The 18517-nt window shown below is 36.8% G+C and overlaps 2 protein-coding genes across 13 annotated transcripts in view; one reads left to right on the top strand and one right to left on the bottom strand.

The window, feature by feature from the left end:
* The window catches only part of NEPRO (nucleolus and neural progenitor protein), a 15010-nt gene extending 14031 nt beyond the window's left edge, over window positions 1–979 (top strand). For all 7 annotated transcript variants that reach the window (XM_070369248.1, XM_005903360.3, XM_070369241.1 and 4 more), the window contains one exon: window positions 523–979. In XM_070369248.1, the coding sequence (XP_070225349.1) occupies window positions 523–979 (457 nt within the window). The remainder of the gene's footprint in view (window positions 1–522) is intronic.
* GTPBP8 (GTP binding protein 8) overlaps window positions 1–18517 on the bottom strand; it is a 23182-nt gene extending 4665 nt beyond the window's left edge. For 2 of the 6 annotated variants that reach the window (XM_070369280.1, XM_070369301.1), the window contains exons 1-5: window positions 18140–18517; window positions 15755–15853; window positions 13939–14069; window positions 12839–12938; window positions 10616–10734 (exon numbers count right to left, since the gene is read on the bottom strand). In XM_070369280.1, the coding sequence (XP_070225381.1) occupies window positions 10616–10734; window positions 12839–12938; window positions 13939–14069; window positions 15755–15853; window positions 18140–18475 (785 nt within the window). In that variant the 5' untranslated portion in view covers window positions 18476–18517. The other 4 variants (XM_005903361.3, XM_070369295.1, XM_070369319.1 and 1 more) reach the window with 4 other exon arrangements.

Raw genomic sequence — 18517 nt, 5'->3', positions numbered from 1 at the left:
GTCGTTTTGCCTATGTCGGCATCCCTGTCTTCTCATTTTACATAAACTCCCTCTTCACTTTGATTCCTTTTTCCTTGTTCATTTTCTGTTATTATATTGAATATGAAGTCGTTACTCCAGAAATGGGGTGATGCATCCTAGTAACTTTTCTATTTGTAATTCATTTTTTCCCCAGTTCCAATCCTATTACATTGTGAATAGGTTAGCAATTATCAGGAAGTAGCTCTGGCACTGAAATATGGCAGTATCTCACCATTCAGCTGCCTTGCTAGTTGTAGGAACTACTTTACTGTGGAAGTGTAATGGGGACACATTTGCCCACAGTCTAAATCAGAGGGAAGTTGTGCTCTGAAAATGCAGACTGGATATGAAGCTCCTATTTCCATGTTTTTTCCTTATGATTCTGGAAATTGTACGGAGGCATAGGACATATATTTTAGTTGGAAATTGGTAAAAAGGAGACAAAATTTTTGAGAATGTTTTTCTGCATCTTAACAATCTAATTTCTTCTGTCCTTTAAAGTTTGCCAAAGAAGCTACAGTGCATAAAAACATCTATTTGCAACTGCCTTCTTCACGGCTTAGGTATGAAAACTTCAAAGCATCACCTGAGACAAAGAAGATCACAGAATAAATTTTCACTGAAAGGAAGGAAACAGAGAAAGTTGCAGTCGACTCTTTTAAAGGAAATCCAGCAGCCCCCTCAAGGGACTCAGAGTGCTACGGATGTCATTAAAGGGAGACTCTCAGATTCTACTGTTCGTAGGACTGATCTGTACCCTAACAATAAGCAAGTGAATAGGAGAGTTTCAAATCCTGTCATACAAACTAAGGAGACACAAACTCATGAAAAGCTTACAGAAAGCAATGAAAATGAGACAGATTCTTGGACAGTGATGCAAGGAAATAAACATAATACATCAGGAACCACTAAGGAGACAGACGACATTGATGATATTTTTGCTTTAATGGGAGTTTAGAGGCTCATATGTGAAACTTTTAACCAGTTGCTCCAGTGTTCTGCTGCTTTAAGTAGAACAGCTGAGATGTGGAAAGATCTGGAAGTACCACTTGGACTCAGAGGAGCTGCTTTAGTACAGCACTGTACAGCAGTTCATTTTAGTTCAATAAACGCTTACCATAGCTTTGTGTCATTTAATCGACAAATATTTGACTATTAGTCAAGTTCTTACTTAAGACCTGAGTAAATTAGGTTTGTAAAACTTACATTGTGCCTTAGGTAAATGGGATGCAGGGGTGGGAATCACCTAGAAGGTCACTTTGACCTTAATGGCTCCACTGTAGCTAAGTGCTCTTCTGAACACCAAGGTTCGTAGCTTTTAACAGCTGTACTGCCTGTCTTCTGTATGTTAGAACTGATCATCAGTTTTGCCACTAAGTGTATTAGCAGGCAATGGTTACAACCATTATTTCATTTGTTAACCTTATCTCATAGGAGGGCATATTAAAATGCTTTTGGAATTATCCAAAAGTTTGTAGGGGACCTTGTTTATTAGGGTGCTAATTGATTGATTCCAAATATAAATTTTTTTCCAGAAAGGATATAGAGTGACTGACGGTTATACACAAAGTAGAACTAGGTGAGAAAGTTAAAAAACTAAGGAAACACAAAACCAGTCAACCTAGAGAGGCTAAAAATAGATTTATAATTGGTGCTGATGCTATCACCTGGTATTTGTATGTTGCTCATACAATTGCTCTGAGAAGGTAAATCCTACATATTTTCAAATAATGATGCGAAGTTTGAAGTTTCATTCAAATATTCTAGCTTTCTTGAATTAGGTTAATAAGCTATTTTTCAAGCAGGTTGTAGGCTTAAATTTTATGTTTATATATAGTAATTTATACAATGCCCTAATATATCCTGCATCTTCCTCAGTCATCCTACCATTTTTAAAGTTTCCTTTTTGTTCTTTATCTGGCCTTTTTCTTTCCTCATCTGTTTTCTGTATATTTTCCACTTACTTACTATACCATTGGTTCTCAAACTGTAGGGATGTCTTGAGAATCACTTGGTGGGGTTGTTTAAAATGCCGATTTTGAGTCCCTTCCAGAGATTGATAATCATGGCTAGGGGACAGGATCGGAAATCTGCATTTTAATACGGGGCTCAGGTGATTTTGATGCAAGTAGCTCAAAATGCAGTTAGATAAACACTGGTTTAGCTCCCTTTCCTGAAGCCTTGCTAAGTCAATCTCTAGTCACTTTTTATTAGTTTATATTTCTCCTGGTTTCCTACCAAGTGGTACAGCTACTTGGTACTTTAAAACATGGACAATACCGAGGAAGTCTCCTTCATGACAAGTCTAGAAGTAGCCATCAGCTTCTAAGATTCAAGATCCAATCCTGCTTCTGCTTTTATGTGCATGTGACACTAATCATGTGCAAACAGCAGGCTTCTCTGGGCTCAGTTCCTCCATCTGAAGTGGTATTACTGTCCAATAATCATAAACCTGTACAGCTGGAAGAGACTTTGGAGATCACCCTTTATTGTATACAACAGAGTGGTTCAGTGAATTGTCTAAGGAGGTGAAACTGGATTAGACTAAAAGCCTAGCATTTTTTTCCTATTTAATTAATGTTCCTTTGGAGTATGTTTATCTCCTTTTCCCATCTGCCCCTTAAAATTCTGGGAAAAACAGTAAAGAGCTTCATGTGTCCCTAAGTTGGTAAAAATAAGGAACATGGTATTCTGTTTTTTTTTCCAAACAAATTCACATGTTTTAAGTTTTAAATTTACAAAACCATAACTTACCCAGTAAATTAGAAAATAATCGTTAGCATCATCATAGTAAATACCAATTTAATCCCTTCTGGTGGCATTAACACACTCTGGTCATTTGTCAGAGCAGTGTGGTAGACCTCTCATGTGTCACTTCAAATCTTGGCCTCTTACTGCAGCCACTACTATCATAACCAGTCTCAAGCAGGACTGGATGACCTCACCTTGCCTTCGTGCCTCTGACAAGCTATAGGACTGCTTGGCATTTGGGTATACACAACTTGCTAATCCCCCTTCAAAGACAATTCAGAGGCACATTTCATAAGGTTCTACAGATCCCTCAAGATCAAGCCCTAGAGCTATGTTGTTTCCAAGTCAATGAATCCTTGATTGGCTTTCCTTCCATCTGTTTCATTTCCCCTTCATTCCTGTTCCCTGGAATCACATCCCCAATAAACTACTGGACACAAGCTTTTGTCTTGGACCCTCCTTTTAGGAGAACAAAAGCCAAGGCTAAGACAAACTGTACAGTAACACTGGCAGGCAGAAAGATGCCTTTTAAGATAATTTTGTTGTTACTATCAATATATATTTCACTTGGTGAATGCCCATATTAAAAGTTTTTTTAAAATCACTGCTGGTTAGAATAAACCAGTAGTATTAACTATAAAACTGAAAACATATTCAGAACTGAATTTTCTAAAAGTCAAAGTTGTTTTATAGCATTAATTTTTTATCCAATGCTATTGCTATAACATTTTAATATACAGCCTCACTCTGAAAGCTAAACCACTTGTATGACTAGGTCAGTAACACCTTCATAAAAATATTTTCCACTAACATTAGTCCAAAGTAAGGCTTTATCTTTCCATTCTGAATCCTAATGGGAAGACTCCATTTCTAAACTATCCCATCAACTGTTTTTTCTTGCCCTGTGCAAATCAACTTTCATACCTAAAACTTTCTTCTTTGGTCTTAACCTAGATAAAATGTTACTTCCTCCATGACAGGATGTATTCTGTGATAAACTTGAATTGGTTTTGCTTTACAAATATATGTAATAAATAGATGTTCTTTTCATATTTTAATCTTCATAGCTTCTGAGGTAGAGTTACAAAAGAAGTTCAGAAACATCCAACGTATAATAAGTATCAGAACTGGAACTTGAATTCTGGTCTTCTGATTCTGAACCCTGTGAAAGTGACTGACCTCAGTCTGAAATAAGTGGTGTTTCCATTATGGACTGATTGAAATTTTATCAAGAATAATTTTTGTTATATTCAAATGATGTCTCCAAAAAAATGATAAGTTATAGCCATACATATAAAGACCCTGATGCTGGGAAAGATTGAAGGTAAAAGGAGAAGAGGGTGGCAGAGGATGAGATGGTTAGATAGCATCACTGACTCAATGGACATAAATTTGAACAAACTCTGGAAGATAGTGAAGGACAGGGAAGCCTGGTGTGCAACAGTCCATGGGGTGGCAGTCAAGACACAACTTGGTGACTGAACAACAACATAAGAATTTACCTTCAACCCATCTATCAGTGCTTAACAAAAAAGTAGCCCCTTTTTACCTAGTGCATTGTAATATTTAAAAAAATAGAGTAATAGATATTCCTTTAAAAGACAAAAACCCAATAATATGGCAAACCGTCACCTACACACAGTAGGGGCTACCCTGATGGCTCAGACAATAAAGAATGTGCCTGCAATGCAGGAGATGCAACTTCAATCCCTTGTCAGGAGGATCCCCTGGAGAAGGGAATGGCTACCCACTCTAGTATCCTCGCCTGGAGAATGCTGTGGACAGAGGAGCCTGGCAGGCTACATACAGTCCATAGGGTTACAAAGAGTCAGACACAACTGAGTAACTAACACTCTATCATCTACATGGTAGGAAATAGATTTTCATTTTATGGACTTCTATATGGTCTTGTTTGTCAGTTTGTTAAAAACTGCTGGTATCTCTTCTAATGAACAGCATAACTCAATCATGTATAAACCTTTCTGCCCCTATAGGCACAAATTCATTCTTCCTTTGGAAATATGCAGGTTTTAAAGCTGAAGTGATCCTTCTGCAAGTTACAGATACACAACATTTAAAACAATGTTGAAATTCTGTCTTTAACTGCAGTTGGCACAAACAATTTTGAATCTTCAACTAAATTAGAAGCCAGTAGTCTTAAGATTTCCTGTTATATCTGCTATAAAGCATCTCAGCAGATGGATTCCAGAATAGGTCATAGCACTGTGAGGGGAAAAAAAAAAAAAGATCATTTTCTTCCTTACTTCAGAGGTAGTAACAGATCTGAATTCACCTAACTTAAAATCTATTTACAAACTCCTGTGAGTTCTGGGTGTGAAACAGGATGTCTTAATTTGTCATACCTTTCCTCTCTTCCTCAGCACCTCTTGTAATATTTTAAATCTGGTGATCACATCATCTGATCTATTTCCTTCATGATTCTAAAAACTTCGTATCTGCTATTTTGCTTTTTATTTTCCAGACCAAGTTATTATTATTGTGGTATAACTGACATACAACATTAGTTTCAGAGATACAATGATTCAATATTTGTACATATTGCAAAATGATCACCACAATAAGTCTAGTTACACCTGCCACCATTTATAGTAAACAATTTTTTTTTTCTTGTGTTGAGGACTTTTACGAAATACTCTCTTAGCGACTTTCAAATATGCAATACAGCATTACTAACTGTGGTAACTATATTGTATATTATACCATCCCCATGGTTTATTTTATAACTGGGAGTTAGTACCTTTTGACCTTCACCCATTTTTCTTACCCCCAAGCTCTACCTCTGGCAACTACGAATCTCTTCTCACCTGAGCTTATTTTTTAATATTCCACATGTAAGTGAAATCACACATTACTTGCCTTTCTCTGACTTACGTCACTTAGCATAATGCTCTCAAGGTCCATTCATGTCTTCTCCAATGGCAAGATCTCCTCCTTTTTGGTGGCTGAATAGTATTCCATTTGTGTATACATGATGACCCTTGAAAACTGTGGATTCAATCTGTGTCTATCCACTTACATGTGGATGTTTTACAATGGTAAATACCACAGTGGTACATCCAGTTGGTTGAATCCAGGGATTTGGAGGAAATACGGCTATGGCAGGTCAACTATAAGTTATACTTGGATTTCTGACTGGGCTAAGGGTCAGAACCCTTAACCCCTCACATTGTTCAAGGGTCAACTGTACAGTACCACATCTTCTCTGTCCATTCATCCACTGAGGGACACTTGTTTTCAAATTCTGACTATTGAAAATAATGCTGTAATGAGCATGGGGGTACACATATCTTTTCAAATTAATGTTTTCATTTTCTTCACATGTATACCCAGGAGTGTAATTCATGGATCATATGGTAGTTCTATTTTTAGTTTTTTGAGCAATCAATACTGTTTTCTTTATGGACGGCACCAATTTACATTCCTACCAACAGTACACAAGGATTCCCTTTTCTCTATATTCATGCCGAAACTTATGTCTTATCTTTTTGATAACAGCATTCTAACAGGTGTGAGGTGATACCTCACTGTGGTTTTGATTTGGATTTCCATGATGATTAGTGATGTTGAGGATGATTTCATGCACCTGTTAGCTATCTGTATGTCTTTGGAAAAATGTCTATTCAGATCCTGTGTCTATTTTTTAATCTTTTTTTTTTTTTTTACCATTGAGTTGTATGAGTTCTTTATATATTTTGGATATTAACCCCTATCAGAAATATGACTTGCAAATATCTTCTTCCTTTGATTAGGCTGACTTTTCATTTTGTTGATAATTTTCTTTGCTGTGCAGAAACTTTTAGTTTAATATAGTCCCACTTACTTTTGGAGTCAGATCCAAAAACTCACCACTTAAGAGTGATGTCAAGGAGCTTACAGCGTAATTTCTTCTAGGAATTTTATGGTTTCATGTCTTACATTCAAGTACTTTTCCATTTTGAGTTAATTTTCATGTATGGTGTAAGATAGTAGCCTAGTGTCATTCTTTTGCATGTGTTTGTCCAGTTTTTCCAGCACCATTTATTGAAGAGACTGTCCTTTCCCCATTGTATATTCTTGACTTTGAAAATTAACCACTCATATATGCATGGGTTTATTTCTGAGCTCTCTATTCTGTTCCACTGACCTATATATCTGTTTTTATGCCAATACCATACTGTTTCATTACTACAGCTTTTGTGACACAGTTTGAAATCAGGAAGTGTGATACCACCAGCTTTGTTCTTTCTTAAGATGGCTTTGGCTATCCAGGGTCACCTGTGGTTCCACATAGATTTTCAGACTATTCTGTTTCTGTGAAAAATGCCATTGGAATATCTTCTATTTTGCTTTTTATTTCCCAGACTAAAATTCTGATCTCTTTAATTTGTTCTTTTTGTGACAAAGATTAAATGACCATAATAATACAGACTTTTCATGATTAAAAAAAAATCACTGTCACCATTATTGTGTCTATTATTGATCTGTCTTACTGTATCTATCCATATCCATATCCGTTCATCCATTTGTCAGCATGGAAGTGAAAACATGGTTTCTTGGGATACACAGACTTTTATGAAGACACTATGACTTTTATGGATGCAGGTATGGTGTATATGCGGAGAAGGCAATGGCACCCCACTCTAGTACTCTTGCCTGGAAAATCCCATGGATGGAGGAGCCTGGTAGGCTGCAGTCCATGGGGTTGCTTTGACTTCACTTTCACTTTTCACTTTCATGCACTGCAGAAGGAAATGGCAACCCACTCCAGTGTTCTTTCCTGGAGAATCCCAGGGACGGGGGAGCCTGGTGGGCTGCTGTCTATGGGGTCGCACAGAGTCGGACACGACTGAAGTGACTTAGCAGCATGGTGTATATGGGGGCTTCCCTGGTGGCTCAGAGGTTAAAGCATCTGCCTCCAATGTGGGAGACCCAGGTTTGATCCCTGGGTCGGGGAGATCCCCTGGAGAAGGAAATGGTAACCAACTCCAGTATTCTTGCCTGGAGAATCCCATGGACGGAGAAGCCTGGTGGGCTACAGTCCACGGGGTCGCAAAGAGTCGGACACGACTGGGCGGCCTTTACTTACATGGTGTATATGTGTATATAAACAGGTAAAATATTCTCTGCTGTGTTGCTAATTCTCTTTGATAAAGCTGCCTCCATACTGATTCTCAATTATAACTGAAGTTACACATGTATGGTTTAAAGAAGAGATACAAGTTGGATAGTCTACACACTAACTATGGCACCATGAACTCATTTGCAACATTTTTGTCAATTCATGATTTTCTCTGTCCTAAGAATCAGTTCTCATTTGCATGAAAACCACAGAAGCAATTATATTGTGTCTACTTATATATTTCTTCCATACCAGTTATAAAAACAGATTGATCCCAGCATCAAACTTTAGGGGCCTTTCATCAGTTTTATTTCTCTAACTCAGTTGGGGTAGAGTTCAGACATGAAGGTGAGCACTTAAAATTGTTGCCACCAGGCTTAAAGGCCAAACCTTGCTGGACTACATGTCTACCTACACTTCCACCTTTCTCCTACCAAGATCATACAGGAAGAGGAGGAAATAAAACCTGTCTTATTTTATAATAAGTATTCTATAACTAGGTCGAATTCCCTTTTGGAGGATGTACTGGGGCTTGGTCAAGGAAATAAAAGCAAGGAGTATAAATAACTCTACTATCTGAATTGGGTTTTGAGAACTATAGTCTGACAACTTCCTGTATGTGGTCAGTGTGGTATCCTGAACGTTGAAGTTCTTGAAAGCTAGCACCTCCTGTGTGTGTCTCAATTCGTAAGACCTTGAGAACTGCGTGGCTTCTGCAGTACCTTAGTCACTTAGTCAGTATGGTGGCACAGTATTCAAAGGTCATGCAGCAGAAAATGTCAGCCTATCTAAAGAAGCGAACACCTCTAAAAAGTACTGAGAATCTATTAGTCCAGCTTGTTGGCCTGACCTTGCCATTGACTGACTTTTGGGAAGGAAAGAAACTAATTTTATTATGTGGTTAATATGTGTACATCAGTCACAATATATTTTATTTAATCCTCCTAACCACATTTTTCCTCAAAAAATGAAATAAGTTGCTTTAAAAGCTATTGCCAAGAAGTAGAGGAACCATGCAAAACCATGGCTGTCTGACCCTTGAGGTCCATGCTCTTTCTATATCAGCAAATGCTTCTCTGAAACTCCCTTCACTTCTCTGACCTGTAATGTATCTGTGAAACAGAGATGCTTACTTTGTGGATCAATTAAGTGTTTAGAATGATCTAGTGACATAACCTGGAGAAGGAAATGGCAACCCACTCCAGTGTTCTTGCCTGGAGAGTCCCAGGGATGGTGGAGCCTGGTGGGCTGCTGTCTATGGGGTCACACAGAGTCGGACACGACTGAAGTGAATTAGCAGCAGCAGCAGTGATATAACCTCCCCCAAGACCATCTGTTTTCAGATGGCTCTAGTTCTTAATGTCAAGCCACAATAGAACTTGACTGAACTGAGAGTATACAGCTTAAAGCAGTATGAGACTACTGTTTGATCACTCCCTTGTTTTGAACACTATAATTCTAACACTGTAGCTCAAGACAACCTTGTCAGTTTTTCCCCAGCCTCATTATATTATTAAACTCAGCCTAAATGGCAACCCACTCTAATATTCTTGCCTGGAGAATCCTATTGACAGAGGAGCCTGGTGGGCTACAGTCCATGGGGTCGCAAAGAGTCGGTCACGACTGAGCGACCTTACTTACAGTCAACTAAAACTTTTTTTATTCCCAATAAATGCAGCTGTTAGGCCATCATTTGCCCATCTTGTGTTTATTTTACCTTTTTAGCTGAAGTCTCACTTCCTTCTTATTAAACATTTAAAAGAAAGCAATTATTTTTCTGAGACAATGCTCAGGGCTCTAAGAAGAAACAGGATTTCATTCCTGCCCATAGGAGTTTCCACTGTATCTATCAGACACAGACAAATGAACAGGATAAATACTTAAATGTAAGTCAAGGGGGAAAAGCATTTTGTAGAAATGAATAAAGACAGACTTCAACTGCATATTCATACAGACAACTGTGATCTGGATCGATAGGAACTATAATGACTGCTTAGAGGAGAGTTTCATGTAATTTCTTGTAGGAACTATCATAATGCTTTCCACAAAGAAGTCAGAGTCAGAAAATCACACAGGAATGGCACTGTATTTCTGCTATAATACAGGTTACATACTGTATCCAAAGTGTACACTGAAAGTAAAAACTCATGTTTCATTGCTAAACCACATCTAACAAAAATTGCTGGCTCAGGAAATAACCATCCTGTCTGCTGCTGCTGCTGCTGCTAAGTCGCTTCAGTCTCGTCTGACTCTGTGTGACCCCATAGACGGCAGCCCACCAGGCTCCCCTGTCCCGGGGATTCTCCAGGCAAGAACACTGGAGTGGGTTGCCATTTCCTTCTCCAATGCATGAAAGTGAAAAGTTGCTACCAATGCTTAATTCTAGCTTATATGAAGCATTTCTTTCCTACATATGGTCCTTTAAAAACAAAATTCTTATCCTTTACAGCTTGATGTAGTCTAGGGTTGAAATAGGCTGAAGTAGAAAAATCATGAAGATACTACAGGGAAGATTCATCAAGAATCTGCAGACAGAAGAAAGAATAGAAGGGAGGAAAAAAAGTGTTGATAAAATAAAAGCCAATAAATTATGGCTAAGTGCAGAGTCTTCTAAACTCCTCTAATCTTAAAAGGATACCTCAATTTCAGAAACACTGATTTAACGCTAAAGGTTGTTAACACATAAAGTTATATGTTAGCATATAAAGACAATTCAACTCTTACCTTACAGGGAACAACTGAGGAAAACATCCTTGTGTTTTAGTGTCAACAAATTTCTGGATCTGAAGCACTTGTTTTAAAAGATGTCCCTTGGAAGGTTTGTCAATTTTTGTTAATACCATCTGTAGGAAAACAAATATTTAAGCATTAGAAATAAAGTACAGTGGACCTTGAGCAACATGGGGTTAAACTGCAAAGGTGCACTTATATGCAGATATTTTCAACAGTAAATACCACAATATTACATGATCTGTGGTTGATTAAATCCATGGATATGGAGCTGCCAATATGGAGGAACCATCAATACAGAAGAACCTTGAATAGGAAAGGCTGGCTGAAAGTTAAACTTGGATTTGCGACTGAAAGGAGGGTTGGCGCCCCTAATTCCCATACTGTTCAAGGGTCAACTGTTATTTCTTAATATACAGTTTTATACATTTTAGTTACAAAATTTCAATAACAACTAGGTAACCTATGCAAGTTTCTTAATTTCTCTGTACTTGTTTCCTCATCTATAAAATAAAAGCAATACTTTCTAAAGGAGCTGCTGTAAAGATTAAATAAATTAATGTATGCAATATAGAAAGCATATGCTATGTGTTTGCTGTTTAACCACACAGGGCCATATATCTTGGATTCAAGACCAGTGAAAAGAACCCTGGGGCCATATTTGCCATTGCTATACACCAAATGTTTCATGTGATTACTATTTATTTTGTGGTCTAAGACACAGAAGTATTATTAGGTTGATACACATAAAACTGCTGATTTATAATCATTTTTGAAATACTGAATTGTTCTACCTTGTACGTTAAATTTAAAGAAAAAATTAGAAATCAGGCTATTTGTAGGTTGTAGCCACTGTAGTTATATTCCAACTTAAATAAAGTTATACTCCAAGTAACCCTAGAATTTACTAGGGTTAACAGCAAATATAATACTTTAAATAATTTACTTACTCAAAGACAATTCTATACTAGAAAAAGGTCAAGGCATGATGATTACAAAATTAATTAAAAAGTAAAAACCTTGATGTATTTTTCAGAAGTTTTCCTGGGAAATTTCTATAAAATTAAATTTCTTGACTAATCATTTATGCTAGTTATAAAAATATATACATGATTAAAATAAAATATAATGATTATAAATCAACTGTACAGCATAAAAAATATTAATGGCAGAAGGAGTGAGAAGCAGAAAGTACAAGTCTTTCTTCATAAAGAGAAATATGCTGATACCTAATTCCTCTATCACAACTTCTTTTACAAAGAAAAAGGCTAATATTTTCTTAAAACTGAGGAAAAAATATGATTTCACAAAATGATATCCATGATATCAAATTAGGAGTAAATTATCAAATTATCAATAAAACTGGTTGGGGAAATTTTGGGCTTTTTTTTTTTTACTATGTAGACTATGTGTATCAACCTTTGGTTCCTCATAACTATAAATTACCTCTAATATTTCAAAGGGCATTTGCAAACCCCAAGAATTCCATAACTCCACAAATACAAACAGCTTTTTGACTGGTAACATGGTTTGATTTGCATTAAACTGCAAAACCACTACATTTTAGTGGTTTTCTGACATTTTTTGAAACCAAATTATAAGTTCCTCTCTGAGGAATTTGAAGATTGCCATTTAATCTGAAAAACATACAAAACAGAATTGGTAGGATACCAACCTACCAATCTGTATTCTATTCTAGGGTAAACAACAGAAAGAACTGGTAAGATATTCTCATAAGAAATTTTCTTTTCCTTAAGAATATAAACATCCTACCTTTGTGTGATGGAGCCTACTAAACTTTTGTGATGTTCTTAAATTCCAAATTAGCAAATTTTTCAGTTGTAGTTTCATTTATATTCTGATAAGTACTATCTGTCAAGCTGCTGTTAAAGAGCTACTAAGGAGTTTTAGCAAATATTTATAGTTATTTAAAAAAGAAAAAACAAACAAAAAAAACAAAACAAGGAAAAGCATTTATAATCACTACATGAATAGAAAACTTTGACTATAATTTTGAGAATTTAAAAGCTAGGAGAAGGAAAGGGAATAAAAGTACCACAGAACTTATTTAAATATTAATGGCTAATAATTGAAAAGACAGTTTAAAAGGTACTCCTTTATCTTTTGAGGAAGAGAGACCTACTCATTTATTAAAAAGACAGACACACAGGGAACTCATATTTCTGAGTGCAACCATGAGTCAAAAGAAATACTTACCACATAAGGTAATGCAAATTCTTCACACATTTCTATGGCAATATTGTCTGCTTTTTGAATTCCAACAACACTATCCACTAATAAAAATGTTCTCATCAAACTGTAGGAATGCAGAAATGAAGATTAACAGCAAAGAAAAATATACTTATTCATTTCCCCCACCCCAACCTTCACTACACTAAGAAATTGTCTTTTGAAAAATTATCAGATCAAAATTTAAAAATTTCTTTAGGCAAAAGGAATTCTCAATTTACCATGAAGTCCATCCTAGTTCCAATAGGTCTCAGTGTTGGTTACGTTCAATAGCTGGACTCATTAATATTATTTCAATAGCATATACTGAACATATGACTTTCTGCCTAGAACTGGATACAAAGATGAATGAGCCCCTTCTTCTAAGAGACTGAATTCTAGCAGGAGAATGAAAGAGGGACCCAGTTAACTATAAGTTACCATAAAAGTGTCTAAGTCTTCAAATATTACTTTAAGACTAGTAGATAACAAAACCAAACACATTACATTTTGTATTTTCTTGTGTAAGTATTTTATCTTAGCTTCTATGTAAAGATACAACAAGCAAATTACTTATAAACATTTTTTAATACTTCAAAAGTTTAACATTAATTTTTCCATATATTCAGCAATGCTTGAAACATAGACCTGCTACCTGGCTACCTATGGAGACAAATAAAAGTAGTATTTATCGAGGCTGTGATATCAGAAGTATTTTAAGAATAACCAGAATTTACTGAAGTTTATTTAAATCTGGTAAACACCACATTAACCAACAAGTTTCATTTTTAAAAACAGCCAACTAAGAGTTTGGTATAAAAAATTAATAAAGTCTGCTGCTGTACTACTTATAGTCTCAATATAGGAAAACAATTGAATTTAAGTTTAACCTAATTTACAGGAAAAAACACTAAGCAGACAGTGTATACCTTCCTCTGAAATAGTTCAGAATATTATGAGAATAAAGTACACTTTCTAGAAAAGTTATTTGATAAAACGGAAGGGTTCATCATGTGTAGAATGTTCTATTCATGAAAACATGTTTAGGGGTTAAATATAACAATTATAAGATAAAAAAAGCTTCTTACTTCTTTCGTTCTTTTAGGTAGGTTTCTACCATGTCAACGAAATCTTCAGGTGCTCTATAGCCATAACCTGGCATGTCCACCAATGTAAAGTATTTTCCAACTTTGTAAAAATTAAGTTTCTTTGTATGGCCCTGATGAAGTAAATGTAAAAATAAGTTTCTTAAAATATGTCTTTTATATATTTCATGACTCAAAATATTTTCTGTTCAATCAATAATTACTTATTAAAAGCATAAAAGTATTCTGTACATAACCCTATGCAGATGACGATACAGGAAAAAGAAACAGAAGAGAAGCGGCTGGATATAAACTTAGATGATTCTACTTCCTCCTTCCAATTCATTTTTTTTTTAAGAGAATCTATATGATTTAAGAACTTCAAATTCCATATTAGAAATACACAGGCAAAATTTTCAAGTTTTCCTATTTCATTAGGTCTCTCTCAGTGAAATCATTAGTTCTCTCTCAGTGAAAAAGTTATACTGGTCTAAATAGTATGGCTGCATTAGTCAATATTCTCTGATGAATAATATATTTCCACTTTAAAGAATTATCTCCACTTTATATGAATTATGGCACAAACAGGATAAATTAAATGCTTACTGTCATACAGGTTTTCATAAAAACTAGATGCAAAGTTTGATACTGTAGCTAGACTATTACTTGCCTAAAATCAATTTGCATGTTTTATTAGATGGGTTTGGTGCTTTCATTAAGCCATTTTTTAAAAAAGCATGTACAACTGTAAAGTACCTGTGCAACTACAATTAATGTAAAGATGATCAAAATAGTTTATTCATGTGGTTTTCTGTCCACGGACATTTATTAATTAGAAAAGGAAAAATTATGACAAACAATTTTAAAAGTCAATTGTTCAGAACTCAGGAAGGTTTTATAAATGATGCTTAGTTCCAAGGCAGCTTGTGTGTCTATCTATAGGAAAATAACCTTAGAATTACAGACTAGAAATGTCAAGAATATAGTTCTTCCATTGTCTTCTCACAGCAGAAAGGAAACACCCCTACCTAGAAGTGAGAGTTGAACTACGACAGACATTTGATGAGGCAGGGCACAAGGGAGTAAGGATAGGAGGGTTAACAAGTGACTACAATCATCAGCGGTAGTATCAGGGAATCAACTATGTGAAGAGACTGGGAGCAAGAAAAGATTAGTGAAGCCTCAGGGAAGGGCTCTAATGTAAGGAAATTCGGGCAGTGAGCCCTGGGTTGCTAGGAACATTTTGCCAAGGATAGATAATAAGGTGAGGGGAACTGGGGTGAGGAGAAGGTTCCTTAAATAGTGGTAGAGTCTGTATTATGGAAAAGGAAGCAGAGGAAATGAGAAAATGACAAAAATCTACCACAGCAGACGGACAGGGATATTAGGCACATAAATTTGGCCCTGGGTAAACTGGGAAGTGCCTGATTCGTGTATATATATGAGTTGGCTAGGTATAAAAGATTATAGGAGGAAAAAAAATACACTTGAAAGCTGTTTCCTTTAAAAATCAATATAAAACTAGATGAGCATTCTCATAGAAGCAAATATAGAATGACAATGAAATAACTCTTGAGAAAAGACTGGACCAAGGATAATTTCTTCAAGATACTGGCCAGGTTACTAAAATAACTTCCGTTTTCTTCAGAGAAATATGCAGGCATTAATGAAATGTCTTACATTAGCACTTGTTTGAAAGAAATCACTTTTCTAGGAACTTAGCAATTATGGTTTCTAACCTCCGCCCCTCCCCCCCATATTTATTATTCATCTTAGTCAATTCAGAGGTAGTTCAGATATGTTTTAAATTTTGACATACCGGTTTTTTGGAGACTCTAACTTCAACCTCTGGGGCAAGTGAAAACAAAGCCTTTATTAGAGAGGATTTTCCAACATTGCTTCTGCCTATAAAACACACCTTATACAAGCAAAAACAAGATAATTGAGTACTAGTTTATACGTGTGTGTGTATGTGTATATATATATATATGTAATCATATACTGTACTGGGTTGGCCAAAAAGTTTATTTGGGTTTTACTGTACCAGCTTACAGAAAAACACAAATGAACTTTTTGGCCAACCCACTATTAACTGTAAAAACCTGTAAATACTATTCAGTCTTGACTAACCATAAAAAAGTAGCTTATGGTTAGTCAACCTTCAAATTCTAATATACAGCTGTTATATATTAAATGATTTCAATGTGGCAGGTGCTGTTTTAAAAGCTCTTGTTATTTTCTTATTTACTCTTTACAATATCCCTATGAGACAGATAATATTATAAATTATCTGTCTCATAAACTGTAAAAGTTTTCTCACTTTACAGGTGAGAAAACCTGAGGCAAAGAGAGGCTCAATACCTGGCCCAAAATTATACAGCTAGAAAGTGAAGAAGCTGGAAACTGAACTCTAGACATCTATATCTGTACCTGTGCTTTTAATTACACATGCCACTCAAGAACATCTGCAACATTTATTAAGAATTCCATATTTTCAAAGCTTTTTGAAGTTAACAATTACATGCGTTTCAACAAAACTGGCTCTAAAGTCATTTCTCCACAAACTCTCAAAGTACACCATTAAAACATTATAATTATTTCTTTCTCTTGACCTTTCTTGTTCCATTTAAGCTTTTCTCCTTTAGTGTGAGTGTAGAAAGCAACAAAATATTTCTGAGACTAACCCACTCCAGTGTTCTTGCCTGGAGAATCCCAGGGATGGGGAAGCCTGGTGGGCTGTCGTCTATAGGGTCACACAGAGTCGGACACGACTGAAGTGACTTAGCAATAGCAACCATTAATACACATGGCTTGGCTTTTTAAAAGTATTGAAGAAGGTACAACCAATCAGTGCTTCTAAATGAGGGCGGTAGCGCCCCCTGGGGGTGTTTTCGAAATGTCTAAGGGCGTTTTTTATTAACATGAGGGCATTTTTGGTTATTAATATAACTGGGTGGCATTTAGTGAGCAGGAGCCAGCAATGTTATTTATTTTGCAAAACTGTGGTCAGTCCTTCAAAATAAACTGATTTGGATGCTGCATAAATTTCAAATGTCCTACCGGATTAAATCGGATAATATAGATTAAAAAAACTAAATTAAAAAGAAATTACACAAAAGTCCAGTAATTTAAAAATGGAAAAGCAATGCTGTCACAAAATCATTAAGTGATTTATGTACTCTTAAATTATTGTAGAGTTCGAGTGGAAAAGTTCCAGAGCAATGGTGCCGTTATCACAAATAACGGAGATCTGGCGTGCTGCGATTCATGGGGTCGCAAAGAATCGGACACGACTGAGCGACTGAACTGAGCCTTCTTTTAACAGACAGAACAAAATATTAAACTATAGGACATGCATAAAATGCACACTCACTGAATTCCACTGAAGCTGTTTTAGAAAATCTTACAGATTATTGCCATCTATATATGATTTTTTTTTGCACATGATAGGAAATTCAGATTGAGTGAAAATTATGTACTGATAAGGATCACTTCATTTGTAAAACTACTCTACTTTTTGTATTCTTCACTTTTTCCAGTTTGTCTCGGCATGTTTTCCCTACTTCAATTAAAAACAAAAATGATAAATGTTTTAATCGCCTTCTAAAGTCTTTCATATTCACTACCAAAATAATTGGGCTTCCCTTGTGGCTCAGCTTGTAAAGAATCTGCCTGCAATGCTGGAGACCTGGGTTCAATCCCTGGGTTGGGAAGATCCCCTGACGAAGGGAACGGCTACCCACTCCAGTATGCTGGCCTGGAGAATTCCATGGTCTGTATAGTCCATGGTGTCGCAAAGAGTCGGACACGACTGAGTGACTTTCACTCACTTACTCACCAAAAAAATTAAACCCATATCTGCTTATGTTACAATAATGATACCGCGTCCATACAAAGCTAGTAAATCTCTCTGGTTTGCTGATAATGCAGGCAGGCATGCTAAACTGCGTCAGTCGCGTCCGACTCTGTGTGACCCTGTGGGCTTCAGCCTGTCAAGCTTCTGTGTCCAGTCCAGGCATGAATACTGGAGTGGGCTGCCATGCCCTCCTAGGGGATCTTCCCGACCCACGGATCGAACCTGTGTCTTTTATGTCTACCTGCATTGGCAGGAGGGTTCTTTACCATTTGCATCTCTAGTTGATAATAGGTTACAGCAAAATCACAGCCCAAGCCCTCAGTACCCGCAGGCGGCTGGGGCGCTCACCTCGGGGCGGTGAAGGTCCGGGGCGTGGTCGAGACGCACCGCCGAGGTGAGGTACTCGATGCGGTTTCGGGCGGAGGCCGTGAAGAAACTCTCCGCCCGCGCGATGTCCTCCAGGCTCGGGTGGAAGATATTCAGGTGAAGGTCTGGCCTCGAGCCCGGGACGAAATGCTCATGGAGTTCTTCCAGCGGGAAGACCAGCTTCGTCAGCTGCTTGCTCGGCAGCCGTAGAACCTCCGTGAAGGCCTGGAACGCGCTGAAAGCTCGTCTTCCACTCCCCAGTTCTGGTCCCATCGCAAACAGCCTGCCCACGCTCTGCCGCAGCCGGTGCGCTGCCATTTTCCTCTTTTAGAAGTCACACCTTGGGACCTCATTCCCAGA

The sequence above is a fragment of the Bos mutus genome, chromosome 1, assembly GCF_027580195.1.
Source record: "Bos mutus isolate GX-2022 chromosome 1, NWIPB_WYAK_1.1, whole genome shotgun sequence".
Taxonomy (NCBI): Eukaryota; Metazoa; Chordata; class Mammalia; order Artiodactyla; family Bovidae; genus Bos; species Bos mutus.
The sequence above is the reverse complement of the archived record's forward strand: the minus strand, read 5'-3'. Positions and strand labels throughout refer to the sequence as shown.